Source organism: Symphodus melops (assembly GCF_947650265.1).
Source record: "Symphodus melops genome assembly, chromosome: 2".
Taxonomy (NCBI): domain Eukaryota; kingdom Metazoa; phylum Chordata; class Actinopteri; order Labriformes; family Labridae; genus Symphodus; species Symphodus melops.
This window is the reverse complement of record NC_136692.1, coordinates 18974829-19002701: the sequence shown is the minus strand read 5'-3', so window position 1 is coordinate 19002701 and position 27873 is coordinate 18974829. Positions and strand designations below refer to the sequence as shown.

Below are 27873 nucleotides of genomic sequence, written 5' to 3'. Positions count from 1 at the left end.
TTTTAAGGGAAGGCTATATCTTGTGATAAATCGTTTCTGTTTTAGGCTCAAAACATCTTTGTCTCCCACATGGCCCCAGGCATCATTCGCAGAAGTAGATCCAAACTCAAGCAGTCTTCTTCTTCTTCTTCTTCTTCTTCTTCTTCTTCTTCTAATGCCTGTTATCTTGTGCCAGACCAAGTAAAGATCACACTGGAGTGAAGGGCAGGGAATGGGATGGCTTTAGTGGGGTTTTTTTCAAGGAAGTGGGCAGAAGGCTATAGAGTGACAGACACCAGAAGGTTTTTTTCTTGTTATTTAGGTCATCGAATAAGGAAAGTAGAGCAAAACCATGGTGATTACATCTTGAAAGATTCTATTGGGACCGCTGGACGCATTTTCATTAAAATTCATGGAAAAGAAAAAAATGAAACCAGAGAACATGCTCTCAAGGATTTTAAATAACAAAGCAGGTTATTGCTTTAATTAGACAAATGGTTTACTAGTTTTGACTCTGAAAGCTTGTACGACAGGTTTCCTCTGACTAACAAAGAAGCTTCTTTGGTCCAATTTTACATTATTAATTTAATGTTATTTGTATCCATGCTAGCAACAAGGCTCTGTATTTCAAACAGTAAGTCCATAACTTTGGCAAAATTGGAAGCGTACTGGGAGCGTCAGTGGTGCAGTGGCACCGCACGCGCTCCCATGCGTTGAGGCTACAGTCCTCGTGTGGGTGACCCAGGTTTGCGTCCAACCCGTGGCAACCTTACTGCATGTCTCCTCCCACTCTCCCCACCCTCTGATTCTATCTACCATCCTATCCATTAAAGGCTAAAAAGCCCCAAAATAAACCTTTAAAAAAATTGGAAGTGTCGTGACAAGATTTGATTGGATTTCCATGTTGCTAAAATATTTATAATAGGTAGAGAATGAACGCTACTGAGTTTGGTGACAGTGGTGTTTTCTTTCAGTCCAGAAACCAGAGAGTCGAGCTTCTAGTTTTTGCTGAGTCGTCTCAACAGCTTTTGGATTGATATCCATGACATATGGTAGACACTTCTCATGTCCCTACAGGTTGGAGTCTAGTTAGTCAGGAAGAAGAAACTTTCACTTATCCTTTGATTTGGAACACAGAGTTGGCAGATTGCACAATAGCTTGTAATAAGGGGCGACAGTTGCTGAGTCATTCTGGACTTGGGTAAGAATTGGACAGTTACTAGTTCAAGTACTAATATGGACCAAAACTGGAAACTGTGCAGGCAGCTGGAGAGGTCATAGTTCACTTCCTGAGCATTACTGTGTTGCACTTGAGCAAGGCCCCAAACACCCAACTGCTTGGGGTGCTTGCCTGTGTACCCCCTCATGCAGACATTTCTCCATTAATACATTTTGACAGGTTTCTGTTCGAGCACTGTATTTAATTTTACAGCATGTGTTCAGCATGTAATAAAGAATAAAAAACAATTTCCCCTAAAGGATTATAAAGTAAAGTACATTTATAATGATTGATAGGGTTCTACAGATGATAGCTGTGAATTATACACTTCTTTTTATCCAGCACTGACATATTGTCCTTTTGTTATGTTTTACTATTTATAAAATGTTTTTGTGGCATTCAAGTGTGTGGAGACTTTAGTAAAGTCAACCACAAAATATATTATAATGGTTTTGAAGGCAGGGCGACCAACTGATCAACTACTACTACGTGCTAACTGAACAATTCTTTTCTTCTTCTGTTACTTGACATCGTGTTCATGACGGGAACATGACAAAACACACATTAGAGAACTTCAATGACACATTTTATTTATCACCACTTGACCTGTGTTTGTGTTTTAGAGTGTGCATGTGTTAGTGTGCATAATGCAATACTTTTCACCTGACCTGGTATTGCCTGATTATGTCCATCGTTATCCGTGTACACCACTCTAGTATGATTGTAAAACCTTGGATATCTAGCTTAATCGTGATAGTCCTCCTTTCTGTACATCAACACACACTCGTTCTTTGTAAAATACACAACAGGCCAAAAGAACTCAACTGGTGTCTTTGCTACACACAACAAGGCCTAGCGTCTGTGAATGGAAAAAAGTAACAAATAAGAACATCAACTTAATCCTTGGTTGGTGTGAAGGTGTGTGATTATTCTGCTGAACCTCAGCTCCTTCTCATTTGAATCAATGTCTTGATTTTGTAGCACTTGTTATAATTAGATTTAATGACATGAGGTGTAGAAACTAACCAATGGTTACACAGTTTTCAGAAAAAAAAGGAAACTGTATATATATATATTTATATATATAGTTATATATAGATTTATATTCATTTATACGCTTTTAAAATAGCACAGTAAACACTTTTGCACATGATAAAAACCACTGAGTGTGTCTGATTGTTTATGTATAGGCCAGTGGCACACATCCTGTTAATTGGTCATTTCCCCTTCTTTGCAGTCAGCTCAGGAAGGAACTTAGAAACTGTAAAGTCACTAGTTTATAAATGAGAACATTCACATTTGTGATTCTTTATTGGTAAACTGAACATCAGGATTACTTAGGCGCCTTTTTCTACACAGTGTATAAGTCAAAATCTCCTTCCTGAAGTGGCTCAACTTGAAAGAGGACTGAACCCGTCTCCACGACCGCATGTTTCTGTCTGTAACAGTAAGTAGTAATATGTTAAGAGTCTGCACACTTTAACCACACAGAAAGAACAACTGAAACAAAAAAGAGAAGTTATATAAAGACAGTCAAGTCAAAAAAACTGAGTTACAGAATTTATAGTACTGCACATCATCTCTGCATGTTCCCCTCTACTTCTTTTGAATGTCATTTTACACCTGTACAACCCCTCCTCTGTTTCTCTCTCTGCTTGGACAATGCTGTTTCTCTGTTTTTCTATTTATCACGCGGTCCCCCCCCCCATCCCACCCCTGAGTCTCTGTACAGTTGGCTTAGTGGTGACCATAGAAATACTGTAGCTAAAGGGTTCTGTGTAACATTGGTTGAAGTTTGTACAGAAACATTAGTTTTCTTCATGTAAACAGGCACACACAGATCTCTGGAGGTTAACTCCAAAATGTTCAAAAGTCCCCAAGAGAAGACACCACTCTGAGTTAATCGATTCCTCGTCTTCTTGTTTTTGTATTCCTCTACTTCAGTTCCTTACTTCTGCTGATGACTTTATAATTTCCTCGTCATGTGTAGTGGCCCTGATCTCAGTCCTGCTGAGAAGAATAAGGCCTTGGATTGCTCCACGGATATCTAGAGGTTTACAGCTACTCAGTATTTATGTTTTTCTCTCCTCCCTCGGCAACGACTGCCAAGGCTTTGTTACAGCTCACCAACCCAGATAATAAAGCTTAACCAAGGTTGGTGTGTCCACGTTGCTGTTTGTTTCGTTTTATTTCGCTGTCACTAGCTTCAGTGTTGGTCGTCTAGCACAGAAATTCACGCTGTCTCTGACAGGTCCACGTGGAATGAGCTAGCAAATCCTTTTGCGGGCTGAAAAACAGAGAACACACTTGTTAAGACAAATGGCACCCTTTCCCTTGAGACTTTTAATGAAACAGTCGGCTCAAAATACCATCTCTGGAAAGATACATGCCACAAAGCTCTTTCTTTGAAGTTATTTATATATCATTAAGGCGGGTCTTTGCAGTGTAATGGCAAAACTAAATTTGGAATTGGCTAAAAACATGTCCATCAGGGATGATAAATGTTTAAAAAAAAATGGTGGCTACATAATGCATGCAAAGAAAATACACAGACCACTAATTGCTTCATTAATTATCCAAAATGGACCATTAAACATTTATAAACCCTTTATCAAGCCAATCCTGGTGATCAGAGCATTGCTGTGGCCAGACGTAGCAATACTATTTTAAAAATAGAACATGTTGCCTGTTGGTTAAAAGAGCCTCTGCCTCTGGGACTATTCTTATCAGAAATGTTTTACTTTTGACTGATGAACAACACCTTTGTCATGAACGCTCGGGGTTAATTTTTTTATTTTTTTTTTAAACACACTCGAAAAAAAAGCACGAGAAATCACAAACCAGAAATGTAAAATGAAATATAAAAAGTTATTTTTTTTTTTTTTTTCAAGTGCGAATATGGAGTGCATTTATCCTAACCCTCCGAGGCAGACAAGATGAGCAGACGCGCGGGCTGCTATATTTGGAGCAAAGCAGGCTCTCGCACCTTAAGGCTAAATACAAATTATTTTTCACACAGACCTGATGTGCAAGAAGAAAATTGCTTGGCTCTGTTTGCCAAGACGCAAACAAGGAGAAAAAAAAAGTCAGGTTATAGTGCTCATCGTTTACCTGAGAGACGGCTCACAGTCAGCATGCAGTATCATGGAGGATGGTGGTTAACATGGTGGTGACTTGACTGGAAATGACTTCCCTACTGAATGTGTATATCGAATCAATTCTCTCCTCTTAGAACTAATAGAATATTCATGTAATGTGAAGCTTGGAAAGCAATCGAAAGCTGCGAGACGTGTCCTGCCCTCCTTTTCTAAAGAAACCCATTGTGCTTCTTCAAGAGTGCGAAGTGCAGGATTTAAATTTAGGCCAAGAGATATCAATATTTTTCATTTGTCAAATAAACCCTTCCTTGTCATTTTGTTCCATTTCAAAAACAAAAACTAGTGTGTGATACTTTGCACATTAAGACTCCTGACCTTAGGGTTGACAGCTTATCTGGCCCAATTTATGTAATATCAGGTATTGATCCACAAACAAGCAGACAGATTCTTTAGACTTCCTTTTCGGAGTGAAATTGACTGAAATCCTTTTGTAATAAATACAGCATTGATTTTTTCTTTTAGACTGTTTAAGTAGAGAAGTCATTTTGCTCAATCAAAACTCTGGTAATTGAGCAAATGGAAAAGGAAAAAAAAGATGGCCTTTACAACATGAATAGCTCTCTCTTATATTTCCTCTCTGTGCACTCAGAATGTATTCTAACCTAAAATAAGCATGTATTGGTAGGTTTATGAATATGGTAAGAAAAGATTGTGACATGTTATGTTGATGACCTTTACTTATATGAGCATCAGGTTAAAAAGGCTGATTGGGGAGGAGTTTTGGAGGGCAAATTTCGAGAAAAGGAAAAAAAAGAAAAAGGGGCCACAGCAGCTTAAAATGAGTCCAATTCAAACTCTGTTTATTAAAATTGCATGGTTACAAACATTTGAAGGGTTGGGATGGGGTTAGATTAAAAATTTCAAAGGGGGTTTTGGAGAAGGAGTTAGCAATGATAGATTGCATTTTACATTAGTAAAAAAAGAAAAAAAAAGTAAAATAACAGAAAGAAAATCGGATCAACAAAACATAAAGCTTCATCTTTTGAGCTCCTTTAAAAAAAAAAATGTTGATGAACAACATCAAAAGTCCAGATCAGAATCAAGAGGCAGATTCATGTCCCCTCCTTTAGTATCTGTACTGGACCAGACCAAAGTCGTAGGGTCCCAGGGAACTTTCATACTGATACTCACAGAGAAAGGTGGGTTTGTACGGTAGAGTCCCCCTATCATACTCTTTCCTCTCTAGCGTGCTGGAGCTGTACTGCTGCTGTTGCTGATGAAGGTGATGGTGAAGACTGTGGTGTGACTGTGACCTTTGACCGTCCTTGCCAAAGGTGGAGAATGACCTATCGGTGGTCGAGACGGTGGACGAGGTCATGGTGAGTTGATCGGAGAGGTTGACAGAGGAGGGTACCTCAGTGTCGGGCAGCGTCGCGTCCATGCCGGGAACGTGGAGATTGCTGCGGTAGTCTGGCCCCTGTCGCCCGTCAGATGGCACAAAGGATGGCATCCAGCAGCGGTCGGAGTGGCCCAGGGCCTTGCACTCCTCCGTGCAGTTTGAGAAAAGGTCAGCACCTACAGAGAAGAGGCAAGTGTGGAAAGTGGAGGATAGGAAAGAGTGAAATGGAAAGATGAAAATGTGGATGAAGCATTACATTTATATATATATAAAAGGGAAAGTAAAAACACAGGAAGAGGGAGCATGGAAGGAAATGTAGTACAGATATAAGGAGTGGAAAGGAGAAGATGGGGGGGAAAAGGAGCCGAAGAGAGAACATAAGTTAGCAATCATTTGCCGTTCTCGCAAGCAGAAAAAGTGCAGCGAAAGCTATTCATCAAATAGACAAGACCAACATTGATGAAGCGAATTGTTTGGTTTTCATCCTCACCTCATTCATTCCAAATGAAATGTGCAATCAAAGTGATGTGGTGTTGTGAAAACATTTCAACCCCTCCACACACACCAACATCCTCAGACTCACAATTGATTTCCCCAACACCAAGAGACAAACTGTGGATCTATATTCCATCATCGCTACACAAAAAACCCCCCACAATTATCTTAAGAATTGCCTCACAAATACCAACACAATATTCACTGGCGCTGTAATCATACTACAACGTCAATCATCCCTACGCAACACGAAAAAGACTTTGCACAGATTGGCACAGAGCTACGCCAAAAACAAAATATCAACATAAACAGATTAAATTAACATTTGAAATTATATAATAGAATAAAATATTCTCTCTCTCGCTCTCTCTCTCTCTCTCTCTCTCTCTCTCTCTCTCTCTCTCTCTCTCTCTCTCTCTCTCTCTCTCTCTCTCTCTCTCTCTCTCTCTCTCTCTCTCTCTCTCTCTCTCGCACACACACACACAAAACCAGCAGGAAGTAGCTACCAGTTATGTTCATTTCTCTCTCTTAGAGAGAAGAAAGGGAAGAGTAGGGGGTGGCAGAGAGATTATAAAAGAGAAGAGAAAAGAACATGAGACTTGAACAAAGTCCACATAATAATGAGACTCTGCATCCATTCTCTATTTGTGTGCTGGAGTCTTAGTTCTCCTGCAGCTTTCAGATGAAGCTTGGGCAATGTGGGGAAGCGCTGAGGATGGCAGCATCAAAGCAAAAGCCGAGCAGTGTAAGGCGAGAGGAGAAAAAAGGGATGCACCAAGAAAGAGAGACAAAAAGAAAAGTAAAATCTGTTATGCCCATAAACTGAGACGGCTCCAGATCAAAGGGTCCATTTAAACAAGTCTCTTCATCCGATCCATCCCACTGATAACGACATCATTCATCTATAAGAAAAACAGGCCAACACACAAACAAACCATGTGGTATACATCTTAACATATCAAAAGATATCAGGCTGTGTAAGTGACAAAGACGTGGACGCAGAGTGTAAAGGAACAAAGGATTAATCCTCAAGGGGAAGCGAGAATATTCCTTCTGATAATTAAGACTGATCTTCCAACAAAAAAAAAAAACAAGTATAAAGATAACTTAATATTTCCAGGCAAAATGTAAGAAAGAAAAGACCTGCATGTGTTTTAGCCTGGTCTTTACCTGCAGCAGCTTTAAAGGGAAATAAAATACTATTATAGGTCCACCCTCAACACATTCAGACTAAATCTCCAAATATCAGCCTTTCACAGATTATGGATTATCTTTTCCGTAAGTGAAAGAGGCAAGTACCCAGAAAGTGTCAAAAAAAAGACGAAGGAGCAGGCACTCAAATATTTGACTTCAGCTTCCTTTTTCCCCCTCAGACACAGTGCTGCTGCTTAACACTTCTGTTCATTTCAGATGAAATTATGACGTGAAAATACTCGCCTAAAACTGAAAATGTCATCTTTTTTTGGGGGGGGGGACAAATATTTAAAAACACTATTCAACTGAAATGCATTATTTTCACAAGAGCATATCAAACGTCACCATGACAACGAGTTTAATTGACATTCAAGATGGAAGGGAAAAATCCCTGCCCCTAAATTGCTTTAGGGTGATTCACAAAACCCTCTTCAAACTGTGTGATGTTGCAAGTTGAGCTGCCCTCAGTTGTTACTGCTGTGACTGTTTTGTTTTTGTAATCCCTGCTGGGATTTGCCTCCTATACGCCATTCAACCTGCAGATGTATCAGAACAGACAATCAAATCGATTCATTGTGTAAGTTTAACTGGCACGTTATTTTAAAGAAGAAAAAAAAAAATGTTTCAACCCAGATCAGATTCTGTTAAAATGAAAATGATCCGGAAGAAGCACTGAATAGAGAAATATATGTCAAAACAGTCCAGTAAACTGCTGCTGGTAGTGAAGAAGCAAATACAGCCTGTTCTGTCCTCGCTCTCAACGTAACAAATGTTTATTTAAAAAAGGGTAAGTGGATCAATACTGGAGCGGAAAAAAATAAACTGCTTCTCCATCTTTTAGTTTGTTTTGTTGCAATTATAATAAATTATAAGGTTTGGTACAGGTTGTTAGCGTATGTTTTCTTAATTATGGCCGATTAGTTGCGAAAACCAAATAGCACCCCTTACAAGGCAGCCAAAACTGAATTAAAAGAGAAGTCATGTGAATGTGTGTGTGTGGGTGTGCGTGCATGCGTGCATGCGTGCATGCGTGTGTGTGTTCATAATATAATTCTGCATACAAATACTTGTAAAGTTTTAATTTAGTAAAATATGAGTGTCATCCAATGGACATGTAAATGCCATGCACAAGAATGACCACTGGCTCCATATTAGTGTGCCTGTGTGCACTGTCTGGATCTAATCATGTTTCTAATTCAGGTCTCACAGGGAGCGAGACAGGCAACAAAGACTGTGCAGTGCCCAGAGAGCCAGAGGAGACACAGGGCTTACAGACAAGGGACAGCAAGGGCCAAACAGACGTGGGGGGGGAAGTCATACATTTCACAGACGGAGACAGCAGGCAGGAACAGCAGCAAGGCTGCAGGAACCATACGGAGGGAGAGACGAGACCTGGGCAAATCACAGATGGAAATAAAAAATGGCCAGAAGAGACAGTGGGAGACCCAGTCCCTCGCAGATGGAGACGGGAGAGGGGTGACACAGAGGTAGGCTGAGAGGGAGACACATTTGATCATAGTAGGCAAGATTAAACATTTCAACTGAAACATTTGCCTTTTAATACTGTAACCCTATGAAAGCCATTTCCTATATTATTATCTTACTGCAGTTATGTGGGGCTGAAGCTTATCCCAGTTTAGGAATGAAAGAAAATATGTGTTGAAAAGAAAAATCTTAATGAGCAATTATGCTTCAACTTTGATTTGAACAAAAAGAGGATTAAGAGTGCAGTCATGTTTTCCTTTGGGTTATAATGAGCCCACAACCTGCTTTTAAACTCTTCCGAGTACAACTGCAGAAACACAGGGCTTGAAGGCCCTTGAAGGCAGAATTGTTGAGTGTCTTTAAAATTGCATGTATTTTATTTTACAAATTGATTTAGTACCTTTTCTTTTGAAAGAGACTGTTTTACTCCGTTTCATCTGCCTGGTCCAACGACATAGCACCAGCAGTGCTTTTGCTGCCAAAGGGTTTGTTCGTTGTTTTATCACCACCTAGCACATGTGGGTTGTGCTTCTATGGGAGCTCTGTACTGAAGGGAACACACTATGATCTGGTGGAGAACAAAACCAGCAATCTGAAAATGCCATGATGGGATGCTTCTGTGAGAAAATCATCATTGTATTTTTTTTTAATTGGATCTTCTGCAAATATGTGTGCACATCTGAAACATAAAGGTGTTAACTTAATGCCTTAATGTCTGTTTTTTTTAATGGACAAAGTGTGGGTTTGCTACAAGGCATTCACTTCTAAATATAGCAAACAAATCAGCAGAAATGCTGAAGCACAGGTGCAAAAGCTAATGTGCTACTATGCATACTGATCAAGATGCAGAGTTATTATCATGGGATTATGAGAAAGGCTCCGTTTGTTCTCCATTCTTCATCTCTCAGAATATTACTCAGTAAGCACAAGAGCACATTGTACTCTGGGTATAATAGTCTGCACCACTCACTTTTCACTTATTTTCAAACTACGCATTGATTTTTTTTTTTTTGCCTGGCAGCTCACTTAAAAAAAAAAAAAAAAACCTCAACACATGTGTTTGCAAACACACAGGTGCTTAAAATACTCTCTTAGCACTGATATATGTAAATGTACGCATGACAACCGGCAGACAGGCCATGACACCACATGACACCCAGTGGCTGTTGATTCCCGTGAAGCACCTTTTCCTCCTCCGGCAGGAAGCAAAACAACAACCAAAACAGTGACTGGCAATGACAGGCCCTGCCAGCAGTCCTCTCTCTCTCATTGTGACCTCATCAGACGGAAGAACACATGCACGCTCACACACCTACACGCACACACACTTGTGTAACAACGCCACACGATGCAAACCCAATCAACTTACTAATAAGCAATCAGCTCTTCTGGATTACGTTTCACTGTTTTTTGTTTTTTTTACACCCTTGAGTGTTTCAAGATCCTAAATCCTTATGATTTGACTAATTATGCTGCCTGACATACATCCAGCAAGGGAGCAGAAATGAAGGAAAACAAATCCACCAAAAGCATGTGCTCCATGTTTGAATTCACTTTGAGGGCATATATCAGCTGCCTTCAGGTTTGCAGTAATTCCCTCCATACTCATTCATCCGTCTGTCAACCTTTCTCTGTCTATTAGTCCCTCTGTGCGTCTTTCACGCCGTTTTTGTCCCAGCCGCTTGTTATTTTCCCCAACATTTAATCCTTTGCGCCTATTTCTCCCTGTCTCTTAATCCCCTTTTCTCTTTTTCAAACAAACAAAAAATAACCTTCTTGTCCCCCAGGTAGAGTGTCTCTTCTCTCCATACCTCTGTTTTTCATCTCGTCCTCCAGTGCTCTGCAGAGAACGCGGACACAAATGTCAATATTTGGACAGCAGCTAGGACAGCAGGGGAGTAACATAGATTCCTTGCAAGAGTTGGCCAGTGAAGCTGAGATGAGTAAACCATAGACCTCCCAGGACCAAAAAAGAACAGGACAGTACCTGCCATATTGAGTAGTTCCACACTGAGAAATTGTTCTGTGTCTCTGAGAGGGAGCCTTTTTTTCATGTTTGTTGTATTGCAACTGAACTGGGAAGAGGAGCCAGGATGGACTCTTGCCCTTTATAGTAGGGTTGATTGATAAAAAAAATAAAAAAAACCTCTTCAAAATGTAAGACCAAAGCTTCTGGATGACTACTCCTACTGATCGTATCAATTATCTTCAGCCTTCACCAAGCTCCTGTAAGTCTCAGACACAAGCATGTGTAGACTGGGACCTCCATTCTTTTCTTCTTTTTTTGTAACTCACTTATTCAGATGATTTTATCAGTTTGGTCCATCATTTCTGCCAACACTCAACTCACGACTAGCAATAACATTGTTAACAAAGTCTACCAAGGCAAAAAACTCACAGAAAGAAAGGTTTGTTAGTCTATTCATCCTATTATCAAGGTTCTGTTTGTCATATATTGGGCTATTTCTTTTAAGTGACTTGTGACAAACGTAAATTCTTCTTTTAACCTATTGCAAGAATGCCAACACATGTATCGATGTTGTGCAAATGTGCACACAGAGCCCAGTCTATGTTTTGCATCCTGAAAAGCAAAGACTGTAAAATGAAGTCACAGATCAGATTTCAGATTATGCGGCTTTATGAACCTATATCTTGGCTTTGCATTTGGGTCTTTTTAAAGGAATTTAGCGTTGCAGCCAGACGAGAGCAGATGTCCACTGATTTAAATCTCTATATTTGTGTCGCTCGTGGTCAAAGCATGTTTATGCCTCTCAGGATTTTGCTGGGAATTCCATTAGTCTTACTGCTTTACAGTATGTTTGACCTCAGTTTGAAATGTTCAAGGCCTCAGTGAGGCCTTTCTTCTCGTGTTTCAGCAGATTCGAGGCGTAGTTATGCATACTGGTACTTTCATGGTTAGGAATACTTCATGTGCAATTCAGTTCATTCAAAGAGAACAGCCTGTTCACACCACGAACATATCCATGAAGGCACTCCACAGAATGTTTCTTTGTATTAATAGTAACTACATTATATCTTCCTGTTGTGTTTTGATTCATTCACTGCAGAAGTTCTTTCAACAAAATATGCCCCTCCATCTTGTTTATTAACACTGTTTATAACTGGTAGTGTGAAATTGCGATGCTATTTTACACTCCGAGTTGGAGATAAGAAAGACACTTTGCAGGGACGGAAGTCGTCCATTTAATGAGTTAATCGAATTGACTGCTCTTTCCCTTTCACCGCCTTTATTGACTTTCATTGACATTCAATAAGGCCGTCAGCTCAGCCAGAGTGTGAACCATTACTCTTTGTACATCTTGACCATTCCATCCTGTTCAGAGGCTCTACATGTTAAGGCATCTCCTCGTGTCTTTCTCGGGTGTTGTATCGTTATATAACTTGAGTGTTTAAGTGAAGGTAAATGACTAAAGTTTTAGAGTTGCAAGTGCTTTCAGATCTTTTTTTGTTTTGAAGCTCTGAATATCTTAAGTCTTGGCGAGCAAGTTTGAGATGACACTTAAGACTTAATCTCAAACGCAATTTCTTTACAGACGCAAGAAATTGATCGGCAGAAAAATAAATGTTAAAAAGGAACAAGTAATGATAATAAGTTGCACCCTGAGAGTGAAGGTTTTTTTTTTTTTTTTTAACTTTGAGGTTTTCCATTAAGTCACTTCTTCACTCATCTTGTTTAATTAGCTTTGTTTCTCTTTTCTGCTTTTCTTTACTTCTCCTTCTTCACTTTGAGCAAGGTTACTGTTTTAGTTTTTCTTATTTTGGGAGCTTCTGAAATGAAGCAGACATTTGTCTGAGTTTCATGGATCACAGAGTCAGAGACCACAGCTCCGTGTTTCGCCAGTTTCTAGGGCCTGAGAGGAGGGCGTTTCAAAACTCTGTGTGCTAAATTTCTCTGACAGCTCACTGACATGGGAAACTGCAACACGGTGCCCGCCACTAATTCATAATCAGCCATCTAATACACCGTTGCCAAAGTGATTTAATTGTCCCATTTGTCACGGCTGTTGTTCTCACCACAACAAACGCCGTGATAATGATGATTTCCCGTCTCCTGCCTGTCATGCAGCCTTTCACAGCTGATCGAAGGTTTGTGAGAAGGCACATTTTTTCACTGATATATATTTAATCCCTTCTTATCAGGAACATAATTTGGATTTGCTTGTTCCCTCTCTCTGCAAGCATATTTAAGTGTAAGGAGGGATGTTTAAGAAAACAGTGTCTTATTAAAATCCAATGAGTTAAAAAAAAAAAAAAAGATTAACGGGTGCTAACAGGTGTGATAGTCAATGCATAGTGCTTTGGCTTCAGATGCAGTAGTGCCTAACTCGAGACATGCTGCTTTCAGAAAACCCATTTACCTGTTACCTGTTTTTTTTTTTAAAGGTATCCGCTGATATCCAAGCCTCACAGGCAGTGTCCCTTTGATTTAAAACCAAGTCAGGAGACTTATTTTCTAAAGTGTCAGACAAGCGGCCGAGCGGGAAGCTACGGCAGGTGTAGTTGATGATATGCCAACTGGAAATGGTTTTTCCTTGATTTGAAATATTCTGAGGCACACCAAAAGGGAGAATGTGCCTGGCGCAGTCCCATGAGGAAACCTTGCCTCCAACCCTCCTTTGATAATTGCTATGTAAAGGTTCTAGAAATGAATTACTGATCAGCCGAGTGTTGCAGAGAGGCAGCGTGTGAGGGAGACAGAATGAAGGATGAGACCCTGCCACGTACCCAAGAAAGATAATACATGTGTAAGAAAAAACATGCACATACAAAATGCAAATACTTGTGCTGGACCTGTGTGGATGCATGTGCACACATAAGTTGCTTATGTATACAAACACTGTATACATAATACATCATAGAAAATACATGTGGTCCATACATAGCCTTGGCTCTTGCTTGTTCAGTTTGGCTGCCTATAATGTTCTCTTAAAGTTGGGTTCACAAAAACACCTCGACAAACACAGCGTACAACCCACATGAGTGACCAACAGCCTTCGCGTCCCTACATTTTTACTCAGTAAAAAAAAGTCTCACATATCACAAGAGACAAATGAGCCCTGCATAAGCCTCTATAGGCGATATACCTGGCAGAGGGCCAAGAACTTGCTACCACTCTCTCTTCTCAAACAGAATCTCATTTAAGCTTCCCAGAGCAACGTCTCAGAGGAAAACTCCTTTTCAATACAGACATCATCACCTCGCCTTGTTTTCTCCTACACAAAACACACACACAGAAGTAGATTACATACAGGTACAAACCCCTACATATTGAATCAGACAACAGTCTACTTGTACACACACACACACACACGTACACATTCTGTCTGGTTTTGTTGTTTACAGAAGTCTTTCAAACTCAAGTTCCCTCTTTCCAAAGAACCAGTCGTGTGATATTACCTCCTGTGGAGTGGTAAAGCTGTTCCTTTATAAATCCAACATGAGAGATAAATGTTGGTTTCCCAGTACAGTACCAACGGGGTACACTCCCAGGCCAATGCCAAATGAGCAGGCAAGAGCCAAATGAAGCTGCGAATCTAATTGGTCCATAAATGTGGTCGTGTTACCAGTATGAAGATATGTGATCTAGTACTCCACAAAAATACCAAAATAAGTAAAAGAAATACAAAGCACAGTTGATAAAATAATGATGATCACGTCCTTTGTCTTGGGTTTCCTGCTGGACGTGTAGTTAGGATGCACATCACATCAATTACACATCCATAAACCTTTTTGAGTGCCACTGCAAAAACTGTTCTGAAAATCCGTCCGACTCTGCATTATCATCTGATATGCAACTCCAAATGTATGTGTCAACATCCATGCTATTATTCATTTTTACAAAAAGTCGTATCGATGAGGAAAAGAGGAACACGCATGTCTGATCTCTTCAATTCTGCATTTGGGTCTCGCAGCCAGTTTCATCAGCGAGGGCAGGAAGTGACATTACCGCTGCTGCTTATTGGCTCTCAATTTGGGCTTTGTTCATTAATAATGTCGAACACTGTGCAGCCTGATGAGGTTCATTCACTATCCTACAACACCTATCGAATCTGCTCTATTTGTATTCGCAGCACTGATATGATATTTGGCAGGCTCAGGCCTAGAGCAGATTCTTACAAGAGCCCAGTGCAACAATCCCTCAGACGAAAAGGGCAATTCAATATGAAATTAGATTTTGTATTGCTCTACTTTTTTTGTCTGACTCCAATTTGATCAATAAACAGGTACTAACCTAATACAATTTTAGAGCAAACAAGGGGCTGGTGAGGGCTTAAGACAGGACCTAAAGAATTGTATGGACAAAATATTGCACAGTTAAGAGTAAAGAGAGAGAGAGAGCGTCATGAACCAACCTCCAATTAAGCTAAAGGGGATATTCCATGGTTCTTACATTATCGACTTACCTCAACTTATAGCATAGCAACAGAGAATTGGCCTACACAATCAAAGAGTACAAAGGCTTCTAATAAGCCTGATCAGTTGACTCTGGAACCAACAAATTAGCATACATACGCTGCAATGCTCATTGAATGCGTTTCATGATGTCAATTTAGCTTCTGCGCCTTTTCCTCCCCTTGAGTGAATCTATTGATTTGTGTCATGACGGCAACATATCGCTCACACTGCTACGCTGCAAGTCGCTGTCCTTTCAGCACCACTCAGTCAAACAGCAGAGAGTTAGAAAGGGAAAAGTAGAAAAGGGAGAGAGAAAGAGAAAGATTTCCCCAAATGTTCCTCCTTTTCACCGGGGTGTGAAATACAATCAACACCTGTGGGGCCTTTTCGTGCCAGCTAGCCAACCAGCAACACCCGAGCCCGGGCCTTACACACTCTCAAATTAAGAATATTAAAAGCCGGCCATCCGCAACAAACAGTTCAACATTCTCACATTCACAATTGCAAAACGTACACTATGGAAACAGGGGAAGGAGTTGGGCTGTCTGAGAACTGGAATCGTACTGTGAAAACATGATTTAGAGGTTGCTCACCAGCTGAATGCCCTCGATTGGTGGCATCGTGGTCACTATCCCCTTGTTCACTGTCGCCATGACCACTGTCTTTGGAGCTGACAATATCTGCCTCTTGGAACGCCGAACTGGAGAAGGCAGGGAAGTGAGGTCAGGGTGGAGAGAGTCATGTCAGGAAAAGAAGGAAAGCGTTAAGAGAAGAAGGCAGGGAGAAAGGTTGGGATGCAATATTGGTTGGGGGAGGATGAAAAGAGAGGAAGAGGATTAAATGAGGGGCAGAGGGGGAAAAAAGTGAAATCAACACCATATTAATACAGTCACGGTGGCCGTCAAGACTCTAAATTGGATGTTACACATGGCATGTAATGAAATCCAGCATTAGAGCTTTAATGGGCACTGCTCTGTCAGTTATGGGACTGAGGCCAAATTGAAGATGAACATTATGGATACATTGGGAGCCATGTTGCTTCTCGAAGCCACAATTAACGATGCAGAATATACAGGATTCGCCCTGATGGGTGTAATATTCCATTTTATTGATATGTGAATAGGCTGTGGTTCCATGGTGCCTCTTGAATGTTACAGGTCTTCTGAGAGTGAATGATATGTGGCTCACTAGGTTTTGCACATTATTAATAAAGAGGTGTGTGTTTATGTGGATGTGAATGGGCTTTTCCCTACCTGTTGACACGTCTGGGTCTGTCCACCAGATAGCTGAGTTCTGCTCGTTGGTGTTTTGTCTGAAAGACACATTTACACACATGTATTACTTTTTCATTTCAAATATCTATACTGACACATACGTTGCTTTAGGGTCAATAGATAACACGCACTAAACTGACCACAAACATGCATACAGTGGTTACTTAGATTAAACTGTGGCATCGAGAGGCGTTTTGCCGACGATGCGCGCATCCACTTGCTGAGTGAGTGGGCGAGAGGAGACGAGAGCTGGGGAGAGTGGGTTAGGGCGGCAATTGAATGCGTAAATGATTGAGCCGCCCGTTGCTGAAACTGAACAACCTTTGTTCATGGTGCTGCCTTGCTGTGGCGTGCACAGAATATTTAACGCACAGGAAAGGCAAGGCTGTGACTGGCTGTCTGGCTCAACTCCAGCCACACCGTAATCAACAAAAAGCCCCTACTCCACAGCTCCCCGAGCAGAGCACACAAGCTGTGTAGAGGGGCCGTCAAGTCACTCCCGTCTTTTATAACATAATACGGTTACATCAAGCAACAAGGGCTTAAGGAGGGCAAGTTAATCACACAGGCTGGTGTAAACCAACTATTTTGCGTGCACAAATATGTTCTCCTCAGGTTTACAGAAAAAAAAATAATGCATGTGTTTGAAGTATTTTCTCCCAGCCGGAGATTAAAAGGATACTCCTTTCCTTGCGGGTGACCAAAATAGAAGATATGCACAAGACAGACCTTTCTGGGGAAAAAAAAAAAAAGGCATGCGATGCCCAAATTCCGGCTCGCTCGTTTTTTGCGCACCATATAAAGGTTTGATCTGCCAGTAGTCAATTGCGTAAAACTAAAAGGCCACATTGGATTTAACAGTTGAATAGCTCAGCCTTTACGCACGACCAGGATTAAAGGCCACTGTGTAGCACAACCACTAGATACCACTTTACCCTTCCGGAGACTTTGCTCTGCACTTTTGATTAACATACTATGACATGAAGCAGACACAGCTGTTTATTTCTGATGGATCTTCAAAATTGGGTTAACCCTTTCAATTCTGGTTTGGTGCATTTTTAATACATTTTAAGCGAGTTAAGTTTAGCCCTTGGAGACTAAGCCTGATTCAGATTTCTCTTACCTCATTAGAGAGAATACTGCCATTGGATATAATGTCCGGTTGTTGGTCACTGTAACCCGTGACTATGGCACCGCAGGGGTTGGTGTGATCCGTGTCAGTGCTGCGGGAGGGGCTACATGGTTTGAGGAACATGAGATCGGTTTTTGCAGATTCAGGTGTCAAACACACCTGGTAGCAGTAGGAGTTCTGGTTCTGATGGTGGTGGGACCCGAAGCCACCTCCCACACCGCCCACTCCAGACTCCTCCACGGGCACCTGCCCCACGGGGCCAACCCCTGACGTCACGTTGGTGCTCTGAACTAACATGATGTCTGATTTACTCAGCTTCTTCTGTTTCCGGCCACGAGCCCCTCTGCTACAGCAGGAGCTGCAGCACAGGCAGCATTCACCGGCCAGCAGGCACGTATACAGGTTGAGCTTCTTGTCCTTTTGGCAGCGTACGGCCAGCACGATCATAGCTAGGAGGAAGATGAAGGACACGGAACCCAAGGCGATGATGAGAATGAGAGTGAGGTCAAGGGAGGTCTCTTTTGCCCTGGAGGCTGAGCCGCGATCCCCGCTGCGGCCTTCGACCACACTGTCCACTAAAATTACACTCACACTGGCCGAGGATGAAAGTGGGGGCTGCCCGTGGTCCCTCACTTCGATCAGCAGGTCGTAGTAGCCCTGCGGGTCGCGCTTTGGAGATATCCTGCGGGCTGTCCTTAACTCGCCTGTCCTCCAGTCCATTCGAAACATCCCCATTTCATTGCCCCGCAGGATGCTGTATGACAGCCGTGCGTTCTCGCCATCATCCGAATCCATGGCCACAATGCGCGTGACCAGGTAGCCCGGCTCCGCCGAGCGCGGCAGGTGTTCTTTGGCTGTGCCGTTTTTACCGATTGGTGCTATAACAGTAGGAGCATTGTCATTTTGGTCAACGATGATCACATTTACTGTGGCATTAGAGGAGAGCTCAGCCGCACCGGAGTCTTTAGCTTGGACCATGAAACTGAACTCTTTCAGCAGCTCGTAATCAAAAGAGCGCAGCGCGTAAAGGTAGCCGGTGTCCTGGTTTATGGACACATAAGTGTCCACAGACATACCCTGTATGTCACACTCCAATATGGAGTAAGTAATAAGAGCGTTCTGTCCTATATCAGGGTCTAAAGCACTCACAGCGTGAATGAAAGCACCAGGCACATTATTCTCAGTCACATACACATCATAAACTGCCTGCGTAAAACGGGGCGCATTGTCGTTCTCATCTGAGACGTGCACTTTTATGGACTTGCTGGTGGCGAGTGAGGGCTGCCCCTTGTCTTTGGCCACCACAGTTATGGTGTAAGAATCCGTGTTCTCTCTGTCCAGTGGTCCATCTGTCACGATGGTGTAATAATTTTTAAAAGACGATTTCAGCTTAAAAGGGACATCTCCTAATATCTCACAGCTCATATGTCCATTCTCACCAGAGTCCCGGTCTGAGACACTAAAAAGTGCGATAACGGTGCCCGGGGCGTCCTGCTCGCTCACGGATTCGGTCACCGTGCTAAAACCAATCTCTGGTGTGTTGTCGTTAACGTCCACGAGTTTGACCAGCACTTTGCAGTGAGCGGGGACCGCGTTGGCCCCGAGATCTTTAGCCTGGACATAAATCTGGTGCGTGCTGCTCTCTTCATAGTCCACCTCACCCGCGACCTCTATCCTGCCTGTTCTTGCATCAATATTGAATAAGTCCTTTATCCGCGGGGTGTTATGATTGCTGAAAGAATAAACAATTTCCCCGTTTTGTCCCTCGTCAACATCAGTGGCATTGAGCTGAATGACCAAAGTGCCAACAGGGGAGTTTTCCCGCAGATTGACAGAGTAAACAGTCTGGTCAAAGGTGGGCGCGTTATCATTAGAGTCAAGAACTTTAACGACCAGGAGAGCCGTCCCGGTTCGCTGCGGGATGCCCCCGTCCACAGCCGTCAGCACGTAGCGATGTACCGCCTGCTGCTCTCTGTCCAGTGACTTTTCCAGCACCAGTTCTGCGAACTTGTTCCCGTCGCTCTGTGTCTGAACGTCCAGGTAAAAATAGTTATTATTCGTTATGGCATATGTGCTTAGAGCGTTCGTGCCCACGTCGGGGTCGAAGGCATTTTCGACCGGGAAACGGGTCCCGGGAATTGCGCTCTCCGATATTTCCACTGAAATGTCTGTCTCGGGAAAGCTGGGCGGATTGTCGTTGATATCCATCACTTCAATTTCTACACGAAAGAGCTCCAGTGGGTTCTCCAAAAACACCTCCAGGTGCAATAGGCACGGGATAATCTGTTTACAGATTTCTTCCCTGTCTATTTTCTCCTTCACGACAAGCGCACCGTTTTCTAAGTTAACCTCGAGATAAGGTGTTCTTGAACTAGGCACCGTCTGAAAGCGGCGAGCGGAAAGTTTGGTAATGTCCAACCCCAAATCCTCTGCAATATTTCCAACCACAGAGCCAGGCTCCTGTTCCTCTGGCACGGAGTAGTGTAGCTGAGAGACAGCTCCATCCAGGATGGAGAGAAGAAATATAAACCAAATCATCTCCTCACCCTTTCGCAAAGTGCACTTTGAGACGAAACAAAAAAAGTGTTATTCCTTGTTTACAAGCAATGAGCATTTCCCATTTGCCCTGTCCGCAAAAAGGCAGTGAAATAAACAGCAACAGGGCTGTCCGATGGTGAAACTCCTTTCCTTTGCCTCGGGTCAGTGGAACATTGTGTCGTTTCAGCTGTGAGAAGCACAGCCATTTGATCCGAGCTTCTCTGTTTTAATCAATTCTGCACCGGTCTGTGGGTTTTGGCGTCAGCGCAAACATTGCAGGTTGGAGCCAGAACACATAGCCACTTCTTTCTGTTTCTCTTCACTTTTAAGTCTCACAACAACATATTCCAAACGAGCAGTGAAAAAAGGCAAAAACTCCTCTTTGCGCGCCACCGAAACCTTAACAAATTTAACTCCTGATTAAAAGCTGGCGAATAACGGGACTTTCTCTATATCTCACTCTGTGAGGATGTAATCACTGCGCGTAAGCGCTCAAAGCGGATGATGTTCTCAGCTCGGCTTCTGCAAGGAGAGTGGGAGCAGCGGGGTTGGTTTTGCGCACAGCTCCATTCCCCACCAGCCAATGGTGTTCTCAAACACCGGGTGTGATGGCACCTGATTGGGGCTCTGCAACGCCAGCCAGAGCACACATCGGACCCTCATAACAAAACCAGTTAAGTGCTGTTGCGCTCCTATCCTCTCCTTCTCTCCTCTCCTCGCCAGCCTCAGTTATAACAGGGAAATTAAATGTTTTACAAATCCAGTGAATTAAGAAAGTCCAATAATGGTGGGTGACAGCTCGCATCGGTGGGGCAGTTTGTGGTTAGTAGGCTATTGCAGCTATTGCAATGCTGCTGTTTCTTTAATAGTTCATTGGAAAAATGATATTATTATTTTCCTTTTAAAAAATATTTTAAATATCAGTGTGACAAAAGGCTCACAATTTGCTTGATTAAGAGAGTCATATATCCAGCTTCAGTTTCCTCCAGACGCAATAACTTCAAAAGTTTAAAGCTCTGCTCTGAAACCAATGTATGAGTCAGAGTGCAAAGGATGCTCACAGCCAAAGACCACCATGTAAAGAGCCTGCGCAAGTAAAGACAGCTAGTGACGCAATACCCCACAGTGCCACGGCCATCCTTTCTCTCTCTCTTTCTCTCTCTCCGTCTCTCTTAGATGATCATGCATCTAGAATTTTGGAAAACATTTGAAAATGAAGTTATATCTTCAGTGTTGTTTTGTAGTGAGCAACAGTATGATGCAGAGTTCCATCACGAGCACGATCTCACATGAGTTACTTTAATTCAGTGTAATGAAGCGTCATACTTTAGTCCTACCGTGTTTCTAATAGCCTGAAGCCTATTAGTTCCCCTATCTTCACATTCTCATCATTAACCCCCTCACATGCTGCCTTTAACTGGAATGCAGTTGCGTCATGTGCTAATTTAATTCATAAAGCATAAATTAAATATGCAAATGGAATAGTTGCGAGGGAGACACAAATAGTGGGGGTCTAACCATTTGCACACAATTTGGAAGATGATGACAAAAAGATGAAAACGAGAGTAATTGTAGCTAATTAGCATAAGTCTCTAATTCCAGTGTAATAGACATAGCGCAACAATATTGGCCATAATGCAAAGCGACGTGCCCATTGTACAGTGGATTAAACAGCGAGTGATACGCGATTCTGCATCTCGCCATACAAGTCAGACGAAACAAAGGAGAGACGTTGGATGAATTTTCAGCCATGTCTGAGCCGGAGCTGCGTGTGACTGAATCGAGCTGACACTGGAGTCGGATCTGAGAGCGGAGCGCACAGCAGCTCCTCTCTCTCTCCCTCTCTCTCTCTCTCTCTCCCCCCTCTCCCTGTCTCTGTCAAGGCTGTTTCAGAGACCAATGTCGCCCCCTCGCGGCTGACACCTTGCTATGACATTCCTTGAAAGGAAACGTGAAATTAAGTCCCCAGTAAATGTTTTGTTTCTTTTTCAATGCTTATTTTCACCATGGACTATACATTTAACATGTTCTGTGTAGAAACAAAGCACCTGAAACAAAACTAGTTTACTGAAATGTAAAACAAAGTCAACAGAAACATACACTTTACATACAGCAGGCCTTTATATCAAATGTATTTGATGTACATAAAAAGTAGCATATTGTTTACATTATTTAAATAATAATCATATGTGTTTATGTTTTCTTCTCATTAATATTTTCATGTTATCATATTTTATCAAAATGTATTGATTGTGTTCTTAATTGATCCTTTTTTGTATTTGTCATAAGGTGTTTATATTCTGATCATTCACTGGGGGAGAAATAGCAAAATGTCACTGTAAAGATGCAATTCATTACATGATCAAGTTAAAACATGTAGTTGTTGTAAACAAAGGTATTATGAGAGAAATGTAAGTAAAGTATATGGAAAGATAAATGTATTTATTGAGAGGTTCTTCTGAAGGCTCAAGTTAGACAGTAGGAACAAGATGTCATAAATCCAAAATGCTGATAGATAGATAGATAGATAGATAGATAGATGGATAGATGGATAGATGGATAGATGGATGGATGGATGGATAGATAGATAGATAGATAGATAGATAGATAGATAGATAGATAGATAGATAGATAGATAGATAGATAGATAGATAGATAGATATATAGATAGATAGATAGATAGATAGATTGATCCCGAGGGAAATTCAAGCATGACCATGACCCTAATATCATGTTTCTTCTTCTTTTTCCTCTGCACATCTTATTGGATAAATAGTTTAAATGCTGTTTCAAACAACTCCCACAAGATAGAGACAGATAGATATTTTATCGATCCTTAGGCAAATTCAAGTGAGATAATTGTTTAATTGAAGAGTTTTCTTTTCATTATTATCACCAAGTGTGTCATTTTTAATCACATTAATCCTTACTAGTGCAGTGGCCGTTCATAATGTGCTTGTTGGTATTGTGTTTGGTCAGAACGCGGCTGGTCATGAAGGGCTCGGTGCAATGTTGTGATCAGCGAAACAACTTCACATGCAACGTAGCACATCTTGAGGCGTTGAAAAAAACACCTGCTATGATATAGTAGTTGTCTGATCTGGAAATAGTAGAGGTTATGTGTCATGACAGTACAGATGATTGGGGTTGCTAAGATTTAGGTGCATTGATTCAACAACATTAATCTCGGACTGCATTCTAGGTATGACATCATGGAGAATGATTTTATACACGTAGGCGAACATTTAACTGAGCCACAGCCACCAAATGGGACAGTATTTAATGTCAAGCAGAAAGTTGGAGAGTATTTCCTTAAACTTACGTTATAAGTTGAAGTATTGTTGCGTGTGTCCTGTCTAGGTAATTCAGTGACGCAAAGAACAGAGGCCGAATGTTTCTTTGAATGTATCTTTTGCATGAATCTAATACTGAACTGACTGTAATGACTCAGTTCATCGAAAAGAACTTTGAGTTGTGCGTTTGTGTTGATTCAGAATCAGTACACAGTGAAGAGAACTGCTTTGCCCTCCACTAGTTTCTGTGTGTGTACTGTTTGTGTCGTTTCTACTTATCTGGTGTTTGCAACAGGGTAAATGCTTTTTGCCATTGCAATACTATAAAAAATGTTTTTGCCATAAATCTGAGCTCATCCTAAGTTTATAATCAGCACTGCACTCCCTTACGTTACATCAGCCAAGTGTAACGACGATCAGATAAATGGTTGTTGAGAAAGTCGACTAACAAACACACACACTGAGATTCCTGAATTTAGATAAATAACTGAAATAAGTAAGATTATAAATTACACTTTGATGTTTAGGGTCTTTTAAGTGTTTCTGTTTGTTTACACTCGACAACACTTACCTGTGTAAAAGAGGTTATATGGGTTCTCTTGCTGCTTGAATTAGTACTAGCATTAGTTTATTTAAAAGGGGACAGTGCAATGTCATAAAACACATGATTACACATGGTTAAAAAAAAAGCCAGATTTAGCCAGAAGGCTAGTTTTCATCTGTCGTCCCCTGGCCATGATGGGAAAAGGCAATAAAAGCATGTTAGATCAAACATTTATGCTCGTTTTCTTTTGGTGCTTCACCAATCATTAAAGGCTACATGTGCAATATGTGGTATGTTCATCAGACTATGTTAAACCTTAATAATGAGCTTTAAACCTTTAGGAATACCATTACCAACTATGTGGTTATAAGCACCCACAAGTGTTGTTAGACCTTGTGAATTACTTTACCTACAGTTCAGGATGATCTAGAACAAAGCTGTTAATAAAATATAATAATAATCACCAAAATCTTTTTAAAAAAAAGCCTTTTTTCATAGCTCATATGTACAGTAGTAGGAAAATCAAATGTGTGACTGAGATTTCTTACTGAGAACATCATCAGTATATAGCTCAGTTAGAATACAGCGAGCTGACACCATGAAAATCAGCAGTAAGTGTCTTGACAACTAGCCAGCATTGCGCAACATCACTACCCTGACAGCAGTCATTCTCTTATGCATTGACAATTTAGTGCCACCAAAAAGGAAAATACAACATTCCTAAAATAATGTTGTCATAATTGGCCATAATGTAAGAAACAAAGTGTCACAGCATCAGCAGGCCTTTAAGTGTTTCCATTGACCTGATAATGTCCAGCTGCTTCAAAACTTCCGACATAAGAGATCTGAGTTTTGTTCAAGTGGCAAACGAGTAAACGGGATGTACAGCCTCTTCCAACATGTCCACAGGAGACTGTGTTGTTAGGATTTAGTCAGATAAAAACTGGCCCAGAAAGCCTTGATTAAATGCACTCTTATGCTTAGTACATGCAGGTATAGTATTTAATTAAGTTATGTAATATTAACTCGATACCATACAGAAGCTCTGGTGATTGTAAATGCTGGGAAAGACGTAAAAGAGAAGAGGTCAATAAATAAACAATTCAAATGTGGACACTTGAGTCTGAGGCCTCTCATTTTTGCAATAATCAGAGCTGAAAAGAAAACGAATCAATGCACAGCAAGCAGTTTACTGTTCAGCTGTCCCTCTCCTACTTCCTTATTCCATCATCTCAAGGCCAACAATGCAAAACATACAGACAGTCAGTTGTGTATTTAAATCTGTTTGTCTCTTAACGCAACATTATTGCGATCTACCATTTTTGTACTTTTTGGGCTTAATTGCAAAAAAACAGTGATCTGTGAGCTGAACAGGATGTATGAAAAGGATGGCTGTGCCCTCAGCCTAAAGTGGCTGTGTGTGTGTGATCAGTGTCTGTCCCAGACAGCTGCAGGGTGACTCCCTGCACTGATGGCCATTACTCAGTTTGATGGATGGAAGTATCGCAGAGAGAATGGAGGAGAGAAAAGTGAAGGGGTGTTTTTGAAGGGGTGGTAAAAGAAGGAAGGAGAGAGATGGGTTCAAAGAAAGCAGTGGACAGTGGATTAGCGTAGGGTGAGCGAGAGAGCACGAGGGAATGGCCAGTATGGATGGAGGAACAGGGGGCCTCAGGAGGTTGAAGTGTTAAAGTGAGATTAGTGGAGGAGAGGGAAAAAGGGGGAGAGAGATGGTCATCTGGGATCCGGGCATGAACGCAGTTATTTAGCGGTGCTGATAAGAAATGTAAGAGAAGGAAGAGGGAGAGGAAAAGAAGATGAAGCTGATGCTGCTTTAGGTAATTGGTTTATTTTCACAGGAAGAATCCATCACCATTTCTGTGTAAACACCGGCTCACATCAGCAGGATAGTTTTCAACTCCTGCATCTTACGCACAATGCTAAACACATTAAAAACAACCATTCCAATCTGGTGCCATTTAAAGCAATGGATAACTCAAATGTTACAATATAAAGAGCAAGCAGGTGCAGATGACATGAAAAATAAAACACACAATAGCCTCTAGTTTCATTCACGTTGAATAAGGTTTTTTTCTTCTTTCTTTTTTTTTATCTTCTCATCAAAACTTGGGGAAATATCTGTTTTTATCTGTTGACATTTTTATGAAGTGAAAAATATGAAAATATGTCAAACGAAGAGCAAAATAACACCAAGAATAAGTGATATAATTCATGTCATTGGTATCACATCATATCGTCTCATGTCATGGCTGTTATTAAATTGCAGATACATTAATATACAATCAACAAATTCCAAAGTCTGCCAAAGTCACAGAGCATAGGCAGTTCTAAGTAAACCACTTCTTCTCAGCCATATGCTGTTAATACCATCACTCTAAAAACAGCTCAATAAGCAATATGTATCCGTCTCAGCTTGGCCCTTGGCTCTGATGTGCTCCGCTCGGGGTCTGTTTGGTTATGCAGTGATTGCCTCCTTCCCTGCCCTCCACACTCGCTGCCTTCGAGCCTCGCAGCTAAGGCATACACAAAACTGCATTTCTGAGTTTCCCCAGACAGTAGACCAATCTATGTGCTCATATTCATCTTAGCTGGAACTGATCTGTACTATGTCTAATGCACTGGCCTTTCCCTAGAGGTTAGGTTAGGCCCCCCATCATATTCCTCCCACACTCAATTTCTCTGTCTCCCTTTCTCGCTCTCTGAGAGAATAAAAGATTTAATGCAGTGAGAACTGCACAGACACTTAAACAAATGTATCGGTCAATGCTCATGCGGGTATACTGTACATGTGCATGTTTTACCTGCAGGCTCAAAGTGACATGAGCTGTGCTTGGGAATGATTGACAGTAAATCCCCCTTGTCGTCAGAATCAGGGGAAAATACTTGAAAGACTCAGAGAGGAGAATTGGTTTCCATCAAACCCCTTTTTAAAAATGGATGATGCGTCTAAATGACTCAAGAGGCCATCTGTCCCACCTTAAACCCCCATCAGAAAATAGGTGTTTATGTTCAATATCCTTGCTTTTCTCCCACTTCAACTCTACTCATCTCCAAACCCAGCCTCATCCAATTCTGAAACTGTTTAGTTATGTGGTTGGAATAATAAGGTATGATCGATCTCTGGTGAGTGTTGTGTTTGTTTGTGCGTGCGTGCGTACCGCTAAGAGGCCTAAGCTTCAAGGCTGTCCATATAATATCTTCTAAACCCTCTATCTTCGCTCGAAGACAAGGAGATAGAATAATAAATATTTTACCTGATACTCTTGTCACTGATAATTGAAGGATTCATGGTCTAATGAGTGTGCAAACTATAGTGCAGTGATAGAACATTCAAATTAGCAGTAGGTTTTTGTTTGGTAGTGTTTTTTCTTTGACTCAGAGCATAGTCCAAAACTACAAATACCTATAGCTCTGAAGTTCCAGGGTTATGTGTTTTCCTTTAGGTCTTTTTTTTTTTTTTTTAAATGTTTGAGCACATCTTTGTTTATTTAAGCAGTGTTGAATTCGAAGTTTGTGGCATTGGATTGGTTCTGCAAGAATGTGCAATCTGTAATGCAGTGTATCCCCAAACCTCTTAATCACCAAGGTACAGCTTGCTTCTTGCTGCATTTAAGCCTCAAAACTCCTGGCAGTCAATTAGGGGCTGTTGTGTGTGTCAACGGAGCGAGGAGAGTTTGCTTGCTGATATTATGGCTAATTAGCTCAACTTTGCTCCCCCAAGACAGACAGGGAGACACTGAGGTATTGTTGTGGTTTTACTGGTGTTTCAAGCTAAATCTCTTAAGTCG

The 27873-nt window shown here is 41.4% G+C and overlaps 1 protein-coding gene across 3 annotated transcripts; it reads right to left on the bottom strand.

Moving 5' to 3' along the window:
* Nucleotides 1-1771: 1771 nt before the first annotated feature.
* pcdh10a (protocadherin 10a) lies at nt 1772-21047 on the bottom strand. Of its 3 annotated transcripts, none has more exons than XM_079337047.1 (5): nt 17684-21047; nt 16540-16598; nt 15880-15986; nt 5488-5871; nt 1772-3485 (listed from the first exon to the last, which is right to left on the bottom strand). In XM_079337047.1, exons 1-5 carry the CDS (start codon nt 20228-20230, stop codon nt 3466-3468), a joined length of 3117 nt encoding a protein of 1038 aa, XP_079193173.1. In that variant the 5' UTR covers nt 20231-21047; the 3' UTR covers nt 1772-3465. The 3 variants fall into 3 exon arrangements, with proteins under 3 accessions (XP_079193173.1, XP_079193174.1, XP_079193172.1); XM_079337048.1 differs by having other exon boundaries at nt 5711-5871; nt 17684-21046; XM_079337046.1 differs by lacking the exon at nt 1772-3485 and having other exon boundaries at nt 3494-5871.
* Nucleotides 21048-27873: the final 6826 nt, after the last annotated feature.

Excerpts from the sequence above, each read along its gene's own strand:
- pcdh10a (XM_079337046.1), bottom strand. The coding sequence starts at position 20,230 with ATGATTTGGTTTATATTTCTTCTCTCCATCCTGGATGGAGCTGTCTCT. Across the intron at positions 16,599-17,683 it reads GCAGTATTCTCTCTAATGAG|ACAAAACACCAACGAGCAGA; the intron begins GTAAGAGAAATC and ends TGTGTCTTTCAG. Across the intron at positions 5,872-15,879 it reads CAATCGAGGGCATTCAGCTG|GTGCTGACCTTTTCTCAAAC; the intron begins GTGAGCAACCTC and ends TCTTCTCTGTAG.